Source organism: Carassius auratus, unplaced genomic scaffold (assembly GCF_003368295.1).
Source record: "Carassius auratus strain Wakin unplaced genomic scaffold, ASM336829v1 scaf_tig00215883, whole genome shotgun sequence".
Lineage (NCBI taxonomy): Eukaryota > Metazoa > Chordata > Actinopteri > Cypriniformes > Cyprinidae > Carassius > Carassius auratus.
The window spans coordinates 169883-191646 of record NW_020528291.1 but is presented as its reverse complement, the minus strand read 5'-3'; the positions used below and the strand labels follow the sequence as shown (position 1 = coordinate 191646).

General features: G+C 40.9%; 1 protein-coding gene across 3 annotated transcripts; it reads right to left on the bottom strand.

Moving 5' to 3' along the window:
• Positions 1-271: 271 nt before the first annotated feature.
• Positions 272-20979, bottom strand: LOC113096141 (butyrophilin subfamily 3 member A3-like). 3 transcript variants are annotated; one of them, XM_026261585.1, is made up of 8 exons: positions 20779-20979; positions 20554-20585; positions 20356-20432; positions 19884-20234; positions 19495-19764; positions 8069-8191; positions 7212-7238; positions 272-1008 (listed from the first exon to the last, which is right to left on the bottom strand). In XM_026261585.1, the coding sequence occupies exons 2-8, from the start codon at positions 20574-20576 to the stop codon at positions 464-466; spliced, it is 1416 nt and encodes a 471-aa protein (XP_026117370.1). In that variant the 5' UTR covers positions 20577-20585; positions 20779-20979; the 3' UTR covers positions 272-463. The 3 variants fall into 3 exon arrangements, with proteins under 3 accessions (XP_026117370.1, XP_026117372.1, XP_026117373.1); XM_026261587.1 differs by having other exon boundaries at positions 20783-20979; XM_026261588.1 differs by having other exon boundaries at positions 20356-20415; positions 20783-20979.
• Positions 20980-21764: the final 785 nt, after the last annotated feature.

Below are 21764 nucleotides of genomic sequence, written 5' to 3'. Positions count from 1 at the left end.
AAACATCAAAATTGTGCTCAATAGAAAAAAAAAGCAGTGTAGTATATTTGGGGTGGGGTGTGGGTGGTTGGAATAACCTGTAGGGGCAGTAAAAGATGATAGAATATTCATTTTTGGGTGAACCATCCATATAAGACAAAATCTATGTGGAATCAAACTAAAAATAAAAAAATAGTATTCAGACATTACAGTCATGAAAACTATGGAATAACACAGACAGCACTGTGGGAATGATGTAGTGAGGAACACGTGACACAAATGAAAACTGTCTTATATTTGAGCTTGCTTTATTTCAGTTTTCCACAATCTGGACATTCAATAACAAATACCGAACACTATTGAGAAACATAAAATAAACATATCATTGTTTTCACTAGCAGTGTATATAAAATGCAGTATTTATTGCTATTACATTTTTGTTTTTTAAATTATATTTCCTTTTATGTCACAGTCACTGATCTCATTAGTAATCATCACAGATGATCAGTGGGATAGAATTTGTATTCCAAGAATAATAACCTTCCCCCAAACAAAGAAACGGATAGAGTTTCTCATCAAAAGACTGATCAGTGTAAGTATAGATATGATACATGGATTCCACATCATAAAAGGAGACAAGACCCTTCTCATAATCCACAAACACACCTACCCTCTGAGGCTTCACACTCAGAGAAAGAGAGATATGTGAAGACTCATAAGCCCAAAACCCCCCATCTCTCAGAGTCACAGTCCAGTATCCATTCATTGGACTCAGACGGATCCAGCCCTTCCTGTTCACAGATTCTCTGGTCACTCCTAAATACCACTCAGTTTGTCCCTTCACCTGCACCTCAAAGTAGAAACACCCTGAGGAGAATCCATCCTTCCCAAGAACACCAAGGTATTGATCAAATCTGTCTTTTTTTTCACCCACTCCCATCTGTTTTTTGTTTCCATTTCTCACTTGTTTCCCATCATCAGACACGGTGAGATAAGGATGAGCCATATCAGCATCCAGAATCACATTCACTGCAAAACAATATTTAAAATTCTGCTTTAAAGATGAATACATAATAAAGATAATGACAATTATTATTTATAGGAATCATGGTAACTTTACAAGAAGATTTATAAAAACGGAAATACTTCATTATGTGTAAATAATTAATTTAATAAAAAATAATGAGGGAAAAACCCTATAATTTTTACATTTGCTACTGAGAAACTGAAATGTTCTGTTTTTTCTGGATGTGTTTTTCCTGATTAATTTTGATCAACTGGTCTCTCAATGCAATTGACAACATCTATTTTTAGTTTTAGACTGTCCTCATGGCAACTTGCTGTGTATCGCTATCACAATGCGGACTGAGGCACCTAGATTTGAGAACCTTTACATACATACATACACACACACACATACATACGCACATATATACAGATATGCATTCACCCCCCCACTCCCCATCCCTCGGCTTCACCACTCTGTACCGCCAGTCTGACAAGCGGTTCTGTGACCAGCGCCGTAGGGCTGATGGACCTGATGGCTGCTTGCCTACGCTGGATTACCTCGACCCCCCTTTTCCCCTCCCCTGTTGTAAAGTCATGTGTTTATGCTGTATTGATTATGTGCTTTTGTTGCTGAGGTGTTTTTTCTGTTCTCACACTGTACTCAGCATAGGAGCATAGTCTGGGGGTTATTTTTTCTCCTCCCAGTGCCGGCCCGAGCCTTTTGGGGGCCCTAAACAGAATTTGATTTGGGGCCCCCCCCCTCCCACCACGCAGAGTCACCTGTGCTTCAAGATTATTGACACAAATGTCACGCTATAATGTTACATTATAAAAAAATACAGTGAGGTTATGTATTAATACAAAATAAATAAATAAAAATCAATACTTAAATAACATACTTTACTCTTAAACTTCTGAATACAAACTGTCACAAAACATGAAATAAATAATTTGCAAATGTCCAAATGCATATGTGCATTAAATGTGCAATCTTTTAAATGAAACCAAAATAGACAAATAATGAAAGCAAACATAAGAACAGCTAGGATTCAACAATGGCAATTGTACAACAATGACCTCAAAATTGTTCCTTGCTAGCTTTTCAGGAGACAAAGTCACTGATGACATCGGGACAGCAGGATTGTATTGTTGTGCCCCCTTCCTCAATTATGATGAAGGGAAAAAAAACTACTAGGGGTGAAAATAGAACTTTAATCAAATAAAAAAGTAAATGAATAAATTGTATTATTTACTAATTACAATTGTAGCTCTCGACATTTACCTTTGACTATAACTTTATTATGACTAATTTATTTCATAGTCTTAAGCATTCAGAAATCAGGCAAAAGGAAATTAAGCAGTTTTACTATGATAAAACCATGGTTTATTTTTGTAAGGGTTGTGATATGCAAGTTTTTTTGTTGAAGAAATTATAAAGGCTGTGTCATCTATAGCAAAAATGTAACAGCAGTAATTACATGGCATTTGGCTCCCTGTGCAGGCATTTGTAATAACATGTACAGAAATTGTTTATTTTGTATATGCCTACATTATATATTTGAACAGTGTTATTATTAACCAATCATTATTGCCTCATAGTTTTTTTATATAATGCATTTTAAGTCATTTTAAAGGCTATTGATGGCTTAGGTCTGTTTTTATAGCAACAACAACAACAACAAAAAAAGATTACAGTATATGAATACTTCTTTGTAAATTATTATTTGAATGGCTACAAGAACGATTGTTATTGATAAAACCATGGGTAATTTTCGTAAGGGAACCTAAAAAAAAAAAAAAACTTTAACAGGAATGTGCCTGAAAGTGATAAACGTTTTTACCTAAATGATTTATAATTTATTTTGATATATATTAAAAATGTATAAGGTGTGCATTGTAGCTGACACCTGAATGAACACATTACGATTGTTTTATGACTGCAAGTCTTTCTCTTCAAATGCTATTGAGCTTCAAATTTGCCTTTGAGCCCATGTGAAAAAGTAGCATAATTTACATATGATTTAAAGTTTATTTGAATAAATATTAAACATTATATTCAATTGTGCATTATAGCTGACACCTAGACTGTAAGTCATTCTCCTGAAATGCTACTGACCTTAGAAAAGTGTATACCAATATCGCATGTAACTTTAGAGACGGTCCCTAAATTTGAGGCTCTCGAATGTCCAACGTCAAGCCGACTTTATGTCTTTTCTTCTTTCTTAATCGGCACCAGAGGGATACATCCTTTTTGTGACATGGCTTATCATTTATTACAGTGACGCGCACTTGCACGCCGGCGCGAATTGTCAATGCACGCCAGGTGTCTATGCGCAATTGCGCATGACTCAAACGCTAGCAGACACAGCAGCAGTTGTCGGTAAATAAGAATTTTCTTGTCTTGAATTAATAATTTATTCGTTCATTATTCATTCATTCATTCATTCATTCATTCATTTTTATCACTTGTTTAAGTTATTTAATTGTAAAAAAAAAAATAAAAAAAAATGATTGGGGGGCCCCCAGGGCAGCCGCTTAGTTCGCTTATGCCTCGGGCCGGCCCTGTCTCCTCCTCTAGCTCATGTTATGCTGTATTTCTTCCTCAAGTCTTCCTGTCCTGTCTACCCCCCTTGTCATATTGTATGTATGTTGTGTATGTATATGTATGGACAGGTTGATATAGCTAATTACTTGTGACAATAAAGGGCTACTTCTACTACTGAAGCTGGTATTTTAACTGTCCAAACAACGTGTCTAAAATCTATGGGTGATCGGGCTTTCTCTACTTTGGCTCTTAAATTGTGGAATTCCCTGCCCCCTGAGATTAGGAATGCAGAATCACTTAAAACATACTATTTTAGGATAGCTTTTATGTGATTCATGTGATTACTTTGTTTGTTATTATATTGGCTTTCTATTTTATTGTATTTTGATCAATTTTTACTGCCTGCACTTATGTGTTTCTTTTAACTTCTTTTTTTTATGTAAAGTGCTTTGAGATGCTACTTTTAAAGGCGCTATATAAAATAAAGTTTATTATTATATTATTATTACTACTACTATTAAGGCAATGTGCATTCTGGTTCAACTCTGGAACCATAAGGGCTTGAATAAAAAAATTTCAGGTGAATCCTTAATTGAAGCAGTGCATATATCCATTTAGATTTTTTTTTATATTTTCTTTTTTGTACTCCTCATAGGTCGTTTGTCTGATTGTGATGATATTCAAAACATACCATCTGCAGACACTCACACTACAGACACTAATGTCCAAGCTTAATCAAACTTGACACCCATAGACAACAGGACTGAAAAATGACAACTGAATAATTACTAAAATTCCACAACTATTAACTGGCAGATACCAGGGACCATAGTTCTATCATTGGAAAAAGCATGACTGTCAACTTGGATCAAATATCCCTTTATAACCAATTACATAACAGTCTTGACATCACTGAATTTCTGTCAGAGTTTTGCAGCAGTCAATAACTGTTTGTGGATGCCACAGGAAAAAATGAGAAGTGCTATAAACTGAATTATACCTTTTTTAGTATAAAGTCTAAAAAAGATAAATCCAAAATTGTTTTAAAAAATTTTTTGAGCCTAAGCTGATCACAAAGATGGCAATGGTTTTTATGCCTCCACAATTTGGGTCATTTTACTCAAGGAAGGAGATTAAACTATAGTAAGTGGTAACACATACAAATATGAAGACATTTAGTTTGTATGTTTGCATCGAACTGCAGTATTATATAACTTTCTAAAGGTTACAAATGAAACAATTTGGCATTTTATCCTATTGTTTCCTATGTTTAATTGCTTGGTCAGTGTCGTTATTGGGTTTGGGTTCTTTTGCTAGTGTAAGCTGTATGGAAACCTTGAAATAACTGAAATAATTTGGCGCAGTGATATGGACAATGTGACGAGTGGGGCGGGGTCGAGCGCCATGGGAATGGAGTGAGGCCAGTGGAGTGATTTGGAAATGAGCAACACCTGCTCCACTCACCCGTCTTGAGTCCCAAGGAGGAGATCGAAAGGATACAAAAGGATATGGATGTGGAGGGGCAGTTGCCGTCTGTGAGGGAGCGGAGGAGTCGACACCATTCGCTAGGGGGCCGGAGCCTGCTGCCATCCGAAAGGAGGAGCAGAGAACGGGGGACTCCTTTCGGCTGCCCAAAACCGGAGGAGCTGTCACCATCCACTGGGCAGTGTGTCTGGACACGGAATTTTTTTTTCTCCTTTCTCCCCTCTCTCAGCTCTGTCACTCCTCATCCTTCCATCTCCTTTTCTTTTGTCTCGTCTGTCTGTCCTTACCCCCAGGTTCCCACAGCCACCTTAAGCAGTCCCCCCGGATGGAGGGTGGAGGGAGTAGAGCATAGTCTCGGGAGTACCCCCTGGCCTGCGAGGGGTGATGGGGATATCTGACGAGTGGGGCGGGGCTGAGAGCCGTGGAAACGGAGCGAGGCCGATGAAGTGATTTGGAAATGAGGGACACCTGCTCCACTCACTGGTCTCGAGTCCCACGGAGGAGATCGGAAGGATACAAAAGAGGAGCGACGACAGTGAAGGATGAGAGAGGACCAACCCTGGATTTTATTCAGTGTTTGGTTTTTGTTTGTGCGTGGCAGTCATCCATGAGGGACTGTCACGCTGTTTTGTGTTTATTTTATCATTAAAGTTTGATTAAAGCCTCCTCCTTCCCATGATTATGGAGTTTTTATATTGTGACAGACATCTAATGAGGTCAAGACCTATATGTTCGCCATGTGTTTCCTTGAAAATAATTAAACACCTTGGAATGTTTGTCAGCCAATCAGATTCAATCATTCAACAGTGAATACCATTTGCTAACATAGTTCCATTTTGTTGGTCGGCCTGATTTTGCTAATTAAGATATGTTCCTGGATCAACTTCTTTTGATGATCCTGGATCAACATTATTGTCCAGAAATATAGACTTGACCCAATCCCTTCCCCTAAACCGAACTCTACACATAATTTATTCCTAAAATCAGTGGGAAATGATAGCTGATTAAAAAGGGTATAGAAGAACCTAACCATGATTTTAAGCCTAAAACAGATATTTTCTGTTAAGTTATATCTCAATTCTGATTGGTTGATTGGAATGTTGTTCCAGGATAAACAAGGATGTTGATCCAGGAACATGTTTCATGCTCGCCCCATTTTGTTATGCACATAGATATCAAACATGGACAACTCTCATAGGAATTTGCATGTTACTGTACATGACAATGTTTATGTATTTGGTCTTGGCGGAGTACTGATACTTGCTACTGCCAATACATCCACAACATGCTGCTGTGAGCATGTAAGAACCATGACTGAGGTGCCCTTGAGCATCCCCAACTGCTCCCCGAGTGCCGCTGCAAAAATGGCTGTGTGTTCACCATTTGTTTGTTCACTGCTGTGTGTGTGCACTTTGGATGGGTTAAATGCAGAGCATGAATTCTGAGGATGGGTCACCATACTTGGCTGTATGCCTTGTCACTTTTCTACTTTTTACATTTGAAATGTTGAGCAGCAAGCTCACGGGTTACCAATTAAGGAGAAAACCAATCAGCTGTGCCATGTGAATTATGTCAGACTGAGTTAGACCTATCAGACTGCACCATGAGAGTTTCATGCCAGAACTCTGTATTATTTAAAGCCCATTTCTGATTATTTAATATTCTGAATGCTGCACTAATCACTGCTCTTCAGGAGTTTTAAAGCTTGTTTGGCTCAGCGGTCCAACGGTACACATCAATGCCAAATTCATGGAAATGGTAAATCAAATCAAAGAAGGCAGGGTTTTCTGTTCACAGAATCCAATCATGAATAAATCAGCGCAATACTCAGTTTAAACATTTAAACAGTCTGAGGTAATAAACATTAATCAAGACTTTAATAAATATGACAGTAAACATTTTTTACTGATGGTTTTTTGACCTCTCATTCTAAGAGTAAGAGGGAGTGTTACCTTGTCGTCTCTGTTGTAAAAACCACATCATAAGATACAGTACATCTGACTGATAATCATCTACATTACCATTGATGATTGTTATTTTTGTGCCTTGTTTATGACATCAACACTTTATTTATTGTATTAAACCAAACTCTTGAAATCATCTCTATAAATATTCTACATGATAATGAAATTATTAAAATTAATAATTATTAAAATCTTTAAATATCTTAAAATAGGAATAGATTTTTACTTACCTGTGTATTTTCGTAAATGTGTAGTCACTAAAAAAAAAAAGTATAATGTTAAAAAATCTTTTAGTTCAATCAACATTTTTAGTTATCAATTCCCACTCACTTGAGTTGTATTTACTTACAGTATAGGCCTAATGTCATCTTGATTTCAACTTGATAAATGTATTTATTTGAACTTATAAAATTGAGTTGGAATAACTTTTAGAAAATTTACCTTTTCAATACCAAATTTCATTTCTCATAATTTGGCTTATTTTCTTATTTAACCAATTTAGTCACTATATAGTATACAGTTATAGTAAACAGTGTCTGGTTTAATTGTGCACTTGACTCTTGACTTTTTTTTAACAAATGTAACAGTGTTTCATTGAAAATACTTGTGCAATGACAAAGTAGATTAGCTGATGTTTGCTTTTTATTATCAAATATTTCTTGTACAGTGGTTTAAATGCAACATTTTTACAGTGTTTAAATGACTGTCTCAACGCAGAAAGATCACTAATACATTTACACTTTTACTATTTACTGCATCGTTATTCTTCTCATTATTCCCTATAAATTATCACAGAAAATGGCTTACTTTTGCACTGAAAAATAAGGAAGATAGAGGGCAATTTTGATTTAGGTCAAAATCTAAATTGCACACCAGTTTGTTCTTTGATTTCACTTTAAGTATATTGGATGCCCAACAGATATTGCCGTAATGAAATTCATATTTTATATATTAATCCTGTGTGGAAGATTACTTGTGTGCATACTAAAGATCCTCATGTTTTTTTTTTTTTTTGCAGAAGTCTCTTTAGGGGCTCCATTTGTATTTTCATAAAATATATACAACAAGAAGAAAACAAAAAATTTACCTCTGGTTTTATTAACAAATGTGGCTATTAATGTTCCCGCAAATGCACTGAAAACAACAGTGACTGAAATCATGATGACTGATGTCCTCCAATAATTCCTCCAAGAAATAAACATTTTTTTACCTGCATAAAAAATAACATTATGTTAGTCAAATATATTATAGGTGGATTAACACAGACACAGAAGAGAAGACAATGCTGAATAAAGTCGTTGTTTTTGCTATTTTTGGACCAAAATGTATTTTCGATGCTTCAAAAAATTCTAACCGACCCTCTGATGTCACATGGACTACTTTGATGATGATTTTTCTTACCTTTCTGGACATGGCCAGTATACCGTACACACAGCTTCAATGGAGGGACTGAGAGCTCTGGGACTAAATCTAAAATATCTTAAACTGTGTTCCGAAGATAAAAGGAGGTCTTACATGTTTGCAACAGCATAAGGGTGAGTTATTAATTACATAATTTTCATTTTTGGGTGAACTAACCCTTTAATGTAAGCTGAGCATTTGCTTTGATGTTCTTGAGTATGCGGTGCGTTTAACACAGTCAGGTTCAAATATGGGTTAAAACTCTAGCAGAGGTTTGTCAGAGCGTTGGCATTGTGCTATTGTCTTGTGGGCAAGTGAGAAATGTTAAATAAAGCAACATGGTAAAAATATGAAAATGACTGGATTTTACTTTCAATTCCTTTTACATTCTCCAAGGTTTTAACATTTTTCATAACTCCATGTAGGACGTTTCTGGACATAAATGTAAGCACTGTGGCAGTAGCAATGCAATATTTAGAAAATGTACTCTTAATACCCAAGTACTTTTAAAAACAAGTACTTCAATACTTTTACTTAAGTACACAACTGACTGTAGTACTTTTACTTGTACTTTAACAATTTAGCAACATTCTTTTGCATAGACTAGAATACTTTGTTGGCATTAAAGGGACAATAAGTAACTTTTTAGGTATTTTATTATCTAAAATCATTATTTTTATTGATAAATATGCCCTCAATGGTGTACAAATACCTATGCCAATGTTTAAACTAATCCTCGTAAATGAAGAATTTATTATCTTTATATACATGGGACGGGTAGGTCGACGGAGGCTTCCATGTAGTTCCGCCATCTTGCAAAACTATAATAGCAGAGAGGGACAAAAAGTACTAAGCCAACGCGTTTCCACAACGCGTTTTCAGTCAGAGCCAGAAACGCAGGTGCACAGCAGTGAGAGGCGCTTGAAACTGCACCGGCAAGTTTAAAAGTCTGGATTGCATTCTTATTATGGACCATACATATGCCGCGCCACAGGAGAAGAAAACATCGTCGCCAAAACAGTCAAAAATAGAACGTAAAAGGAAACGTGACCATAGATTACAGAAAACAAGAGTTAATTTCGGGGAAGCTTTTTCTAGGTGGAAAGAGCTAATGCTGGATAAAGATTTCAAAAGAGACGCTGAAGTGGCCAGTTTTCTTCTCGACAGGTAAGTCAGTGTTACAATCTATATTACAATATTTTTTTATATCTAACAATGCACATTATTCAGAAAATGTAACGAATAAAGAAGACATAACTACTAATTACAATATTTCATGTTTTCCACAGTCAGTAATTCATACTGTAACATTCGTTTGTTTGTTGTCATGTTGCAGTTTGTTTTAAATAACACACCTGTTCACCTGAAGGAAAACTCTACGAAGTGCTATTAGAAGACATCCCGTCAAAGCTTTTTGGTACATATCGCCTACCGTAGATGCAACGCGCATTTGAAAAAGCGAGGCGCTGGAGAGCAAAATTAGTTTGAATGCAAAATACAATTTCACCACTAGATGGGAGTAATTCCTACTTACTGTCCCTTTAATGAAAGTGCATTAGCATGGTTTAAATCGTACTTCTATGACCGCCATCAATTTGTAGCAGTGAATGAAAAGGTATCATATCGATCACAAGTGCAGTATGGAGTACCTCATGACTCAGCACTATGGCCATTACTCTTCATGCTTTACATGTTACTCTTGGGAGATATCATCAGGAAACATGATGTTAGCTTTCACTGTTATGCTGTGTTGTTATGATACTCAACTCTTTATTTCTTTGCGGCCTGGTGAAACATACCAATTTGAAAAACTAATGGAATGCATAGTCAATATAAAAAAGTGGATGGCGAGTAATTTCTTACTGCTAAATTCAGTGAGAGGTGTTAATTATAGGACCTAACAACTCTGCATGTAATATCCTAGAACACTGTCTAAGACTTGGCTGCTCTGTCAATTCTTTGTCATCAGTTAGCAACCTAGGTGTGCTATTTTATAGCAATCTTTTCTTAGAATGCCACGTTTCTAGCATTTGTAAAACTGCATTTTTCCATCTAAAAATATATCTAAATTATATATGCCTATGCTCTCAATATCAAATGCAGAAATGTTAATCCATGTTTGTGACCTCAAGGTTAGATTATTGTTATGCTTTATTGGGTGGTTGTTCTGCACACTTAATAAACAAACTCCAGTAAGTATTAAATGCAGCAGCTAGAGCTCTTACTAGAACCAGGAAGTATGACTATATTAGCCCAGTTCTGTCAACACTGCACTGGCTCCCTATCAAACACTGTATAGATTTTAAAATCTTGCTTATTAATTATAAAGCCCTGAACCCCTAGAAAGGGTTGTGCACTGTCGTTCTGTTTTTGTGGGGTTTTTTTTTGTGTGTGTCTCTCTTGTGTCAGCACATGGCCTTAAAGTGGTTAAATGTTTTCTCTGCTATGTGCTCCTTTAGCCCCTCCTCCTTGTTTCCTTTCTACCACACCTTCTTGTTAGTCTAATTGTGCTCACCTGTTCCTCATGTTTTCCTTCTCTATTTATTGTGCCCCTTACCCTTTTGTGTTTGTTGGTTTGTGGTAATTCTCACTCCTTCTATCGCTCGCCTTGTCTCTGTCTGTGGATATGGCTTTGAGTTTGTGTCTGTGTCCCCCTGCCTGGTTGGTCTAGTGCCCTTGTTTTGTCTGGTCCTGTGTAGTTCCCTGTTCTTGTCTTGCTCTTTGTTTTAGTAATCTGTTTGTTCTTGCTTTTTGCTTTTAATGTTTTAGTTCTTATCCTGATTTTTGGTCCTATATCTTGTTTATTCCTTTATTTAGTGTTTAAATTGGTTTATTTACTCATTATCAGTTCTTCTTTTTTTCCAATTGTCTTGGATTTTATTTGTTTCTGTGGCGCTTCTAGTCCTGTCCTGTCTAGTCTTGTGTTAGAGTTACTGTGTGTCCTGCCTCTGGTTCTACATGCCTAGACCTTGGGTCTGTCACGGTAGGAAATCCAGTGTTTCCTCCGTGTCATGTTTTGTTATTGTTTTTGTACTTACGTTGTCTCCATGTGTTCGTTTAGTTGATTGTCATCACCTGGGTGTTGATTGTCTCGCTCCAGCTGATCGTCATCATACCTCTGCTACTTATACTCACCTCGCTCTCTCTCTGTTGTCAGATCCTCTCTTATGTCTCCACGTACAAACTGGATTACCGTCTTCCGTGTTTGTGTGCTGGTTGGATTCGTGTTGTCGTCCGCGTGTCAGTGTTCCGGTCTGTTCCTGGTTCTAACCATTGACCACCTTCACCTGCACCGCTGACTTCACCATCCCGCTCTTCGCACGCCACCGTAGACCTTCCTTGCCATTGCCAACACTCTGGACATTCCTTATCAATAAACAACATCTGATTGCCTGCAATTGCTTCCTCCTCTTTTGTCTGTCGTTACAGTAGGATCTGACCATCATGGAAGCAGCAGGCGATCGCTCCCCATCTCATCTCGAAGAATTTCTGCAACGAGCTGTGGGTCGTATGGATCGCCAAGACAAGGCGATAGATGAGATGGGTCGAGCCTTCCAAGCAATGGTGACGAAGGTGTCCGAGCTCGTTCTCCAGACGCAACAACAACAACAATCGTCACCCGCTGCGCCTCCCACGCCACCCACACCGCCGATCGTCTCCGGGGGGATTTCCCAGCCCGATCCACGCCTCCCCATCCCGGAGAAATATGCGGGTGAGCCAGAGTTCTGTCGATCTTTTTTGTCTCATTGTTCTCTGCACTTCGCCCTGCAGCCCCGCACGTTCTACACCGAGGAAATGAAGGTGGCATTCGTCTTATCTCTACTTACGGGAAGGGCTGCCCTCTGGGGGACGGCGGTGTGGGAGAACCAAGACAGCTGCTGTGCCTCGTTCCACGCACTTTCGGAAGAGATGAGACGGGTCTTCGACCGCTCCGCCGCCGGGAGGGAAGCGGCTTGGCTTCTCACGGACCTACGTCAGGGGGAAAGGTCCGTTTCTGACTATTCGATTGAGTTCCGCACCCTGGCGGCGGAGTGTAAGTGGAACGAGGAGGCGCAGTGGGATCACTTCCTGCATGGGTTGGCTGACCGCATCCAACAGGAGATCCGCGCCGTCGAGCTCCCCACTTCTCTCAACAGTCTGATTGACCTAACCATCAGAGTGGAGAATCGACTCGATCAAGCCACCAGACGGAGGGGGAGAGCAGTTCTCACGAACAGACCGGAGGTCCAGTATCAGCGCTCAGATGTTGCGGTCAGCCCACCGGGAGATCTTGAACCCATGCAGGTGGGGCGAGCTCGGCTCTCCCGGGAGGAGAGGATCAGGCGGAGGTCCCTGGGACTATGTTTATACTGCGGCAGTCAAGAACATCACATCCAGCGTTGTCCGGTAAAAGACCAAGCCCGATAGTAAGACGGAGGCTACTATCGGGTGGGATCTCTGCCAGAAAGACCTCTTCTACATCGACACTCCTTCCGGTGAGTCTACGGTGGTCCACCCACGCACTCGAGCATCACGCCTTGTTGGATTCTGGGGCAGAGGGTAATTTCATGGACTTCCAGTTCGCTAGTAAGCTCAACATTCCTCTCACCTCCCTCAAACACCCCATTGCACCCTTTGCTCTCAATGGACACAGACTACCAGTCATCACTCAGACCACCTTACCTGTTTCCCTCACCACCTCTGGCAATCATACAGAGGAGATATCATTCTACATTACGGACTCACCTTCATCCCCCATCGTTCTCGGTCACACCTGGCTTCAGAAACACAACCCCAGCATCAATTGGCGCCTTGGATCTGTGGTTAGCTGGAGCGAGGAATGTCATTTGTCTTGTCTTTTGTCTGCTGGTGTTAATGTTTCTGAGTCTGTGTTTAAGGGGGAAGCAGTGGATTTGGCTAGCGTGCCCGCGGAGTACCACGACCTGAAGGAGGTGTTCAGTAAGTCTCGTGCTGATTCTCTTCCTCCTCATCGTCCCTATGACTGTGCGATAGAGTTATTGCCAGGTACTTCTCCGCCTAAGGGCAAGTTATATTCTTTGTCTGTTCCAGAGACGGCGGCCATGGAGAAATATATATCCAGTTCTCTAGCAACGGGGTTTATCCGCCCTTCCTCTTCTCCAGCGGGGGCGGGGTTCTTTTTTGTGGGAAAGAAGGACGGATCCTTGCGACCTTGCATTGACTACCGAGGGCTGAACAACATAACGGTAAAGAATACCTATCCTTTGCCGCTTATGTCTTCAGCTTTTGAGAGGTTGCAGGGAGCGTCCGTTTTCACTAAATTGGACTTACGTAATGCTTATCATTTGGTCCGCATCAGGGAGGGGGATGAGTGGAAGACTGCCTTTAACACCCCTAGAGGCCATTTTGAGTACTGCGTTATGCCGTTCGGGCTAACCAACTCGCCGGCAGTCTTTCAAGCACTCGTTAATGACGTGTTGCGAGACATGGTCGATCTGTTCATATATGTTTACCTGGATGACATATTGATCTTTTCTTCGTCTCTCCAGGAACACGTGCAACACGTACGACGAGTGCTTCTGCGGTTGCTAGAGAATGGATTGTTTGTCAAGGCGGAGAAATGCGTTTTTCATGCACAGTCTGTTTCTTTTCTAGGACACATCATTTCGACTGAGGGTGTTCGCATGGATCCTGAGAAGGTTAAGGCTGTGGTAAATTGGCCATCCCCTGAGTCTCGCAAGGCCCTGCAGAGATTTCTGGGGTTCGCCAATTTTTACCGGCGTTTCATTCGCAATTTCAGCCAACTAGCCGCTCCTCTGACCGCCTTGACCTCCCCTAGTTTGACGTTCAGGTGGTCAGACGCAGCTGAGGCTGCGTTTGCCAAACTGAAAAGCTGCTTTGTTTCAGCTCCCATTCTCGTCACCCCTGATCGCTCACGTCAATTCATAGTGGAGGTCGACGCGTCAGAGGTGGGGGTAGGAGCAGTGTTATCCCAACGCGCATCCTCAGACGGAAAGGTGCATCCGTGCGCGTATTATTCTCACCGTTTATCTCCTGCAGAAGTTAATTATGACATTGGCAATCGAGAGTTGTTGGCAGTCAAACTTGCACTGGAAGAATGGCGTCACTGGCTTGAAGGGTCGGGTGTACCTTTCATTGTATGGACAGACCATAAGAATCTCGAATACATTAGAACCGCCAAAAGACTTAACTCCAGGCAGGCTCGGTGGGCATTGTTTTTCGGTCGTTTCGATTTTACACTTTCTTACCGGCCGGGTTCCAAAAACATCAAACCCGATGCTTTATCCCGTCTTTTTGAGCGTTCCGATCGTACTGCTACTCCCGAGCCCATTTTACCGGGGACCATCATTATCTCCGCGCTCAGATGGGAGGTCGAATCGAAGGTGTTGACCGCCTTAGAAGGGGTAACGCCCCCGGCTCGTTGCCCACCGAACCGATTGTTTGTGCCGGAGAGGTTACGGTCAGACGTTCTCCAGTGGGGTCATTGTTCCAGTGTTGCTTGTCACCCAGGGGTTAGTAGAACTAGATTTCTAGTCAAGCAACGATTTTGGTGGCCTGGTATGGCTCGTGACGTCCACGATTTCGTCTTGGCTTGTTCAGTTTGCGCTATTGGTAAGACTTCCAATCGACCTCCAGATGGGTTACTCTTACCGCTGTCTGTCCCTTCAAGACCCTGGTCCCACATTTCGCTAGATTTTATCACCGCCCTCCCGCCCTCTAAAGGCAATACGGTGATTTTAACCGTAGTGGACCGGTTCTCGAAGGCGACTCATTTTATTCCCTTGCCCAAATTACCTTCAGCCAAGGAAACAGCGGTAGCTGTCATTGACCACGTCTTCCGCATACATGGCCTCCCGACAGACGTGGTTTCTGACAGGGGTCCCCAATTTGTGTCCAAATTTTGGCGAGAGTTTTGTAAATTGTTAGGGGCGACTGTTAGTCTTTCTTCCGGGTTCCATCCCCAGAGCAATGGTCAAACCGAACGAGCCAATCAGGATGTCGAGAGGGTTTTGCGATGTTTGGTTTCCAATAATCCTTCGTCCTGGTGTCAGCAACTCTCAGTTGTGGAGTACGCACACAATTCTTTGCCAGTGTCATCTACGGGCATGTCTCCATTTAAGTGTAGTTTAGGGTACCAACCACCTAATTTTGTCAGTACGGAATCCGAGGTTTCGGTCCCCTCCGCACACGCATTAGTCCAGAGGTGTCACCGCACCTGGACCAGAGCTCGCAGAGCTCTGCTCCAGGCTAGGTCGCGCACCAAGGCTAAGGCCGATCGCCACCGGTCGAAGCCTCCCCGTTACGTCGTCGGTCAAAGAGTGTGGCTTTCTACCCAGAACATTCCTATGCGGTCCGTTTCTAACAAACTTGCTCCCAAATTTATTGGCCCGTTTTCTATTACCAAGATTATTAATCCGGTTACCGTGCGTCTTAGCCTTCCTCCGGCGTACAGGAGGATTCATCCCGTGTTCCACGTCTCCAAAATTAAATCGGTGATTTCTTCCCGTCTTAATCCGCCTGCTCCGGTTCCCCCCCCGCCTCGTCTCGTTAATGGGGAAACCACCTATTTGGTTAATCGTATTCTGGACTCTAGACGGAGGGGACGCGGTTTTCAGTACTTGGTGGATTGGGAAGGTTACGGTCCGGAGGAGAGAAGTTGGGTTCCTGCTCGGGACATATTGGATCACCACCTTATAGATGATTACAATCTACAGGTAAAGCAGGCTGGGAACGTCAGGTGACGTCCTAGGGGAGAGGGTACTGTCACGGTAGGAAATCCAGTGTTTCCTCCGTGTCATGTTTTGTTATTGTTTTTGTACTTACGTTGTCTCCATGTGTTCGTTTAGTTGATTGTCATCACCTGGGTGTTGATTGTCTCGCTCCAGCTGATCGTCATCATACCTCTGCTACTTATACTCACCTCGCTCTCTCTCTGTTGTCAGATCCTCTCTTATGTCTCCACGTACAAACTGGATTACCGTCTTCCGTGTTTGTGTGCTGGTTGGATTCGTGTTGTCGTCCGCGTGTCAGTGTTCCGGTCTGTTCCTGGTTCTAACCATTGACCACCTTCACCTGCACCGCTGACTTCACCATCCCGCTCTTCGCACGCCACCGTAGACCTTCCTTGCCATTGCCAACACTCTGGACATTCCTTATCAATAAACAACATCTGATTGCCTGCAATTGCTTCCTCCTCTTTTGTCTGTCGTTACAGGGTCTGCTTCAGAGTCGGCGTTCAAAGTATCTGAGCTCTGCTCTATGGTGCCTTGTGTGGTCTTTATCAACTTGGTCTTGTCGCCCCCCTCTGTTGCCATGGTATTCTGCCAGTTGATTTCTGAAGCTGTTCCAGTGGCATTCTCTAGCTGTTTCCGTTTACTGTGTTCCTTTTATGGTATCTCTTGTGCACTTCAGTACCCTCTTGTATCAGTCTGTTTTGTCAAAACCTTTTATCTCACACTGCAATTGGGTCCTCCTTCCTAGATCCCTGACACTACACCCCTGAAAGATAGCGGAGACCAGGACAACTAGAGCTCCAGAAACAGATCCCCTGTAAAGACCTTGTCTCAGAAGACCACCGGGACAAGACCACAGGAAACCAATAATCCTTCTGCACAATAATCAAATGATTGCACAGATACTATTTAAACTGAACTGAGGTGATGACACTGAATTCAGTGGCGAACTGCTTTTAACTGTGATTTTGCATTATTGAGACACCGTTTTCCTAATTAATGTTGTTCAGTTGCTTAGAGAATTATTTTTTTTTTTTTTTGAAAGTGACGTGACATACAGCCAGGTATGGTGACCCAATTCGTGCTCTGCTTTTAACCCATCCAAAGTGCACACAAACAGCAGTGAACACACACACTGTGAACACACACCCGGAGCACTGGGCAGCCATTTATGCTGCGGCGCCCGGGGAGCAGTTGGGGGTTCGGTGCCTTGCTCAAGGGCACCCAAGTCGTGGTATTGAAGGTGTAGAGAGCACTGTTCATGCACTCTCCCCACCTACAATTCCTGCCGGCCCCGAGACTTGAACTCACAACCCTTCAAGTGCGAGCCCAACTCTCTAACCATAAGACCACGATCACCCCCCCACTATAAATAAAGGTGACTCGACTTTAAGTGGTCTGTGTTTTCTGACTGGTGTGCAGTCCAGAATTAAGACCTTTGAGCCACTCCAATCAGCCAGCTTACAGCCTATGCTGCTTATAACAGCCCTCCTTTTGGCTTTAGCATCGGTCAAGTGAGTGGGTGATTTTTAGCCATGCTCATTCAGCACTTCCTGCCTTGAATGCTCTAGCCACTTCAGACAATCAGAGTAGTGTACACTTTAGAGACCACTCTAAAGGGCTGCCAGTTGCAAACCAGAGACCTTCCCACTGGACAGTAAATGCTAGCACTGGCTTCCACCTTAGTGAACCTACAGTGTCCTATTGGAGTGAGGGGGCAATTCACAAAAGGAATGGCCTCCTTGTGGGTTTGTTTCAGTGGAGTTTTAATTGTTGATATTTGTGCAGTAGCTGGCTTGTTTTCGCCACCTACCTTCACTAGATTTTATAACCTGGACGTCTCTGTCCTTTAGGCATGGATCTTTTCCCCGTAATCTCCCTGATCCCCTTGTGAGTGGAGAAGGTTTTAGGGCACTTCACACTAGCATATTTGGTGTGCACCTGGGTTCTATTGACGTCCGAGTTTGGTACGTTTGGCTAGTGTGAAAGCTGTCATGCTAAAGTGAATGCACACCGGGTAACCGAACCTGAAATTACCTGAAGGAGATGGAGTTTGATTGCACTTGAACTGCTGAGTGGTTCACGTGAATATGAAAGCAACATAGACTCCGCTCCGCACTTGTTCAGGAAGTAACCTGCACATGCGTTTTAGCTGATTACAATGTGTTTTCTTCAATAAAACACATAAGTGATAACAGTTGCAGGGGGTGCCAGGAACAATCACACTCGGGTTTGAAACAAGCCCAGTCTGAAAGCCACCTTAGTTATGCAGACCCCGACCTCAAGTCCTGAGTCTCATTATTAGCAAATGCTTCTTAAGAGCCATCATTGCAGCACTCCAGGGCTTTGCATCACCCACAGTAAGAGACTTTTGGACTGCAATGCCATGGTTTTCACAGAAACATGGCCACTATTACTAATGCCAAGCTTTGAACAAACTTCATGCAGCCATTAGTAAACAACAGACTGCTCACTCTGAGGTTGCTTTTATTGTGGCAGCTGATTTTAATCACTGCAAATTAAAGACAGTGCTCCCCAAATTCTATCAGCATGTTTCCTGCCACACTAGAGTAGACAAAACTTTGGATCATGTTTACCCATACATTGATGGAGCCCCCAAGGCTCACCAGCGCCTTTTCTTCCTCAGGACACTGAAGAATAACCAGTTGTCTTCAGCCATAATGGTGAAGCATCTTGACCAGTTGCATCACAGTCTGGTATGGGGACTGCTCAGTGGCTGACCGCAAAGCATTGCAGAGGTTGGTGAAAACTCTCCAACGCATCACGGGGACACCCCTTCCTGCTATTGAGGACATCCAAAGAAAATGCTGTCTACGTCGAGTGAGCAGCATACTTAAGGACTCCTCTCACCGTACAAGGACCAGCAGATCCAGGAACAGCTTTTTCCCTACAGCTGTCTCCTTGCTGAACTCTGCCCTCTGACACCGCTCAACCCTCTGCCTATAGTGTACATACACTTTTACATAATCCATCTGTATAGTATGTTCATAGTACACCTATCTGTATATCATGCGGATAGTATTTAAAATCTGTAAGTTATGTCCATAATACTTATCTGTATAGTTACATTGTAGACCTTGTATATTCTGTACTTACTGCTTATTGCATTTCTGGTTAGATGCTAACTGCATTTTGTTGCCTTGTACCTTACATGTGCAGTGACAATAAAGTTTAATCTAATCTAATCTAATAACGGGAATGAGCATTGAATCGACTGTCATGCTATAAAGTAAACAGGAGTTTTCACATGGAGTTTGATGCATCCCTTGTTCCTGTTATCTCAGGGAAATGAGGTTGCTGCTATAATGGATTAAATCTGTTTACTGCATACCATGAAAAAATGACAAAAAATTACATGAACAAAAGTGTCAGTACTTACTTGTGATAATCAGTGTCTCCAGCATGTGATTTCTCAGTTTGACTCTGCAGTGAATCTTGTTGTCACTGTGATGTACAGTGATGGTGTGTTTCACACTGAATCTGTCTGTGTTTCTGTGTGTCTCTGTAGTTTCCGAACTCAAACTGACTCCTTCACTGTCCAGCCACTCAAGATCAGGTTCAGGATACCAGCCTTCAGATTCACACTGTAGATGAAGCCCCCCTGAATGATCAAACCCATCTACAGTGATCACTGGAGGACGTCCTACAGCTACAGACCAACATCAACATCATTCAGTGAGTGAACTACACAATATCATAAAAAAGCAACATATACGTCAAATGCATCATGCCTAAACATTACATGTTAACTTTAGTTAGTTTCCTCACCCTCAACTCTGACATTAACTGTGGTGTCATCATACCAGGATTTAGACTGAATAAAACACTTATAACGTCCTTCATCAGAGACTTGGACTGATGAGAGTTTGAGTGATGCGTTTCCTCTCTGTAGTTCTTGATGATTCAGTTTTGTTCTGCCTCTGTAGGAATCAATCTGAACTGTGTTTCTGTCTTCATGATCCTCATAGAAATGCACAAGTGAGTCTTTCAGTCCAGGTCTAAACCACTCCACTCTCATGTCCACAACACTGGTGTTGGGTTTGACTGAACAGGGCAGAATCACATCTTCACCAGCTACAGCAAACACAGGATCTGCAGATCCCTCTAGCTTATACTGCTCTGTAAAAGAGAAAGCAGAACTAAACTACACATCAAAAAGTTTTCATGTTGGTCCAGACAAACAGTAGTGGCGAAAAATTAGTTATAAAAATAATTTATTATTCAGTGATGAATAACTTACCTGAACTTGAGTCTGTAATTCCACACACAAGCAGGAGAGTCAAACAAACGAACTTCATGTCTGAAAAGATACAGATGCTAAAAAGAAAATTAAAACAATACTTATAATACTAATAGTAATAATAAAAGAAAAAAGAAAGAAAACAGAATAGTGTGTCAGCATGCACACTTTTCAGTTTAAAATACTACTTAAACTTACCATCCAGGTCGAATGAAACACATTTATTCTTTCTAATGAAAGAAAACCAGTTAAACCGGGTCAAGACAAGTACAGACGAGTACAGAACGTATATCTAGTTAATAAAATACATATAAATATGATTCATTTGAAAGAGGAGATATATATTATTAAAAACAATGTGCTTTGAAAGGGATAGCAATGCAAAATCTGTTATCCCTTTCAAATTTACAAAAGTAAGTTTACTTGCAATAAGTTGTTGAACGAATGTTCCTCAAGTCACACTCATGTCAGGCTCCAGGTAAACATTTCTTGAATCCTCCGTGGCTTCGATTCAACATTGATGTTCTCAAGATATTCTCAAGATTGTCTTAATAAATTACGTCCAAATGAGAGTTTTTACAAATGGAGATCAGGAAGGAGATCATTCCTGTATTTGTTTCACTTACTTGTGTAACCAAAAACCTGAGATGACAAAGTCCCTCCCATCATTCTTACATCAGCTGATAAACATGACTAACAAAGACTGACATTCCTTACATTATTCTGATTTGAAATATGGCAGACACATTGCACAGAAGTAAAAGAAAATGCGAACACAAATGTAGATAAAACCAGAATAGACACATCCACAAATATAGAGAGAACTTTAAAATCTAATGACAACACACCAGAAATAAATTTCAAGCTATATATATATATATATATATATATATATATATATATATATATATATATATATATATATATATATATATAGTATATATCACATACAAACTTTATTCTTGAAAAAAAAATGTATAATGTAATGTATAAGATAAAGCTAATATATTTCATGTAAATTTAACAAAGAAAATAGAAGTTTAGATTATCATTATTTAGAAAAACAATTGAGACAACAGATCACAAAGCTGTAAACAGGGGTTTCAAAACTCTGTACTGGAGAGCTGTCCTGCAGAGTTTAGCTCCAAATTAAACACACCTGAACCAGATAATTCAGGGCTGTGTTCGGGATGGCAAATTCATTTGATGTTTTGTAAAATATTTCACTGTTATTACCCAGGGAAAAAGACAATGTCACATATGGGATAAGCTGTTTACTGACTGATTGAAAAAAATATTTTAAATATGAAATACTATCTCAAGCATGGGCTCTATAAACAAATCTTGATTATTGCAGTTATGGATATGTTTTATGGTAAACCCATGCAATCACATACTTTTTGCAACTG

Coding starts and splice junctions, on each gene's coding strand:
- LOC113096141 (XM_026261585.1), bottom strand. CDS start 20,576: ATGTGTTTCATTCGACCTGGATG. Junction 20,433..20,553: donor TGTTTCATTCGACCTGGATG/GTAAGTTTAAGT, acceptor TTTTCTTTTTAG/CATCTGTATCTTTTCAGACA. Junction 19,765..19,883: donor AGTTAATGTCAGAGTTGAGG/GTGAGGAAACTA, acceptor GTTGGTCTGTAG/CTGTAGGACGTCCTCCAGTG.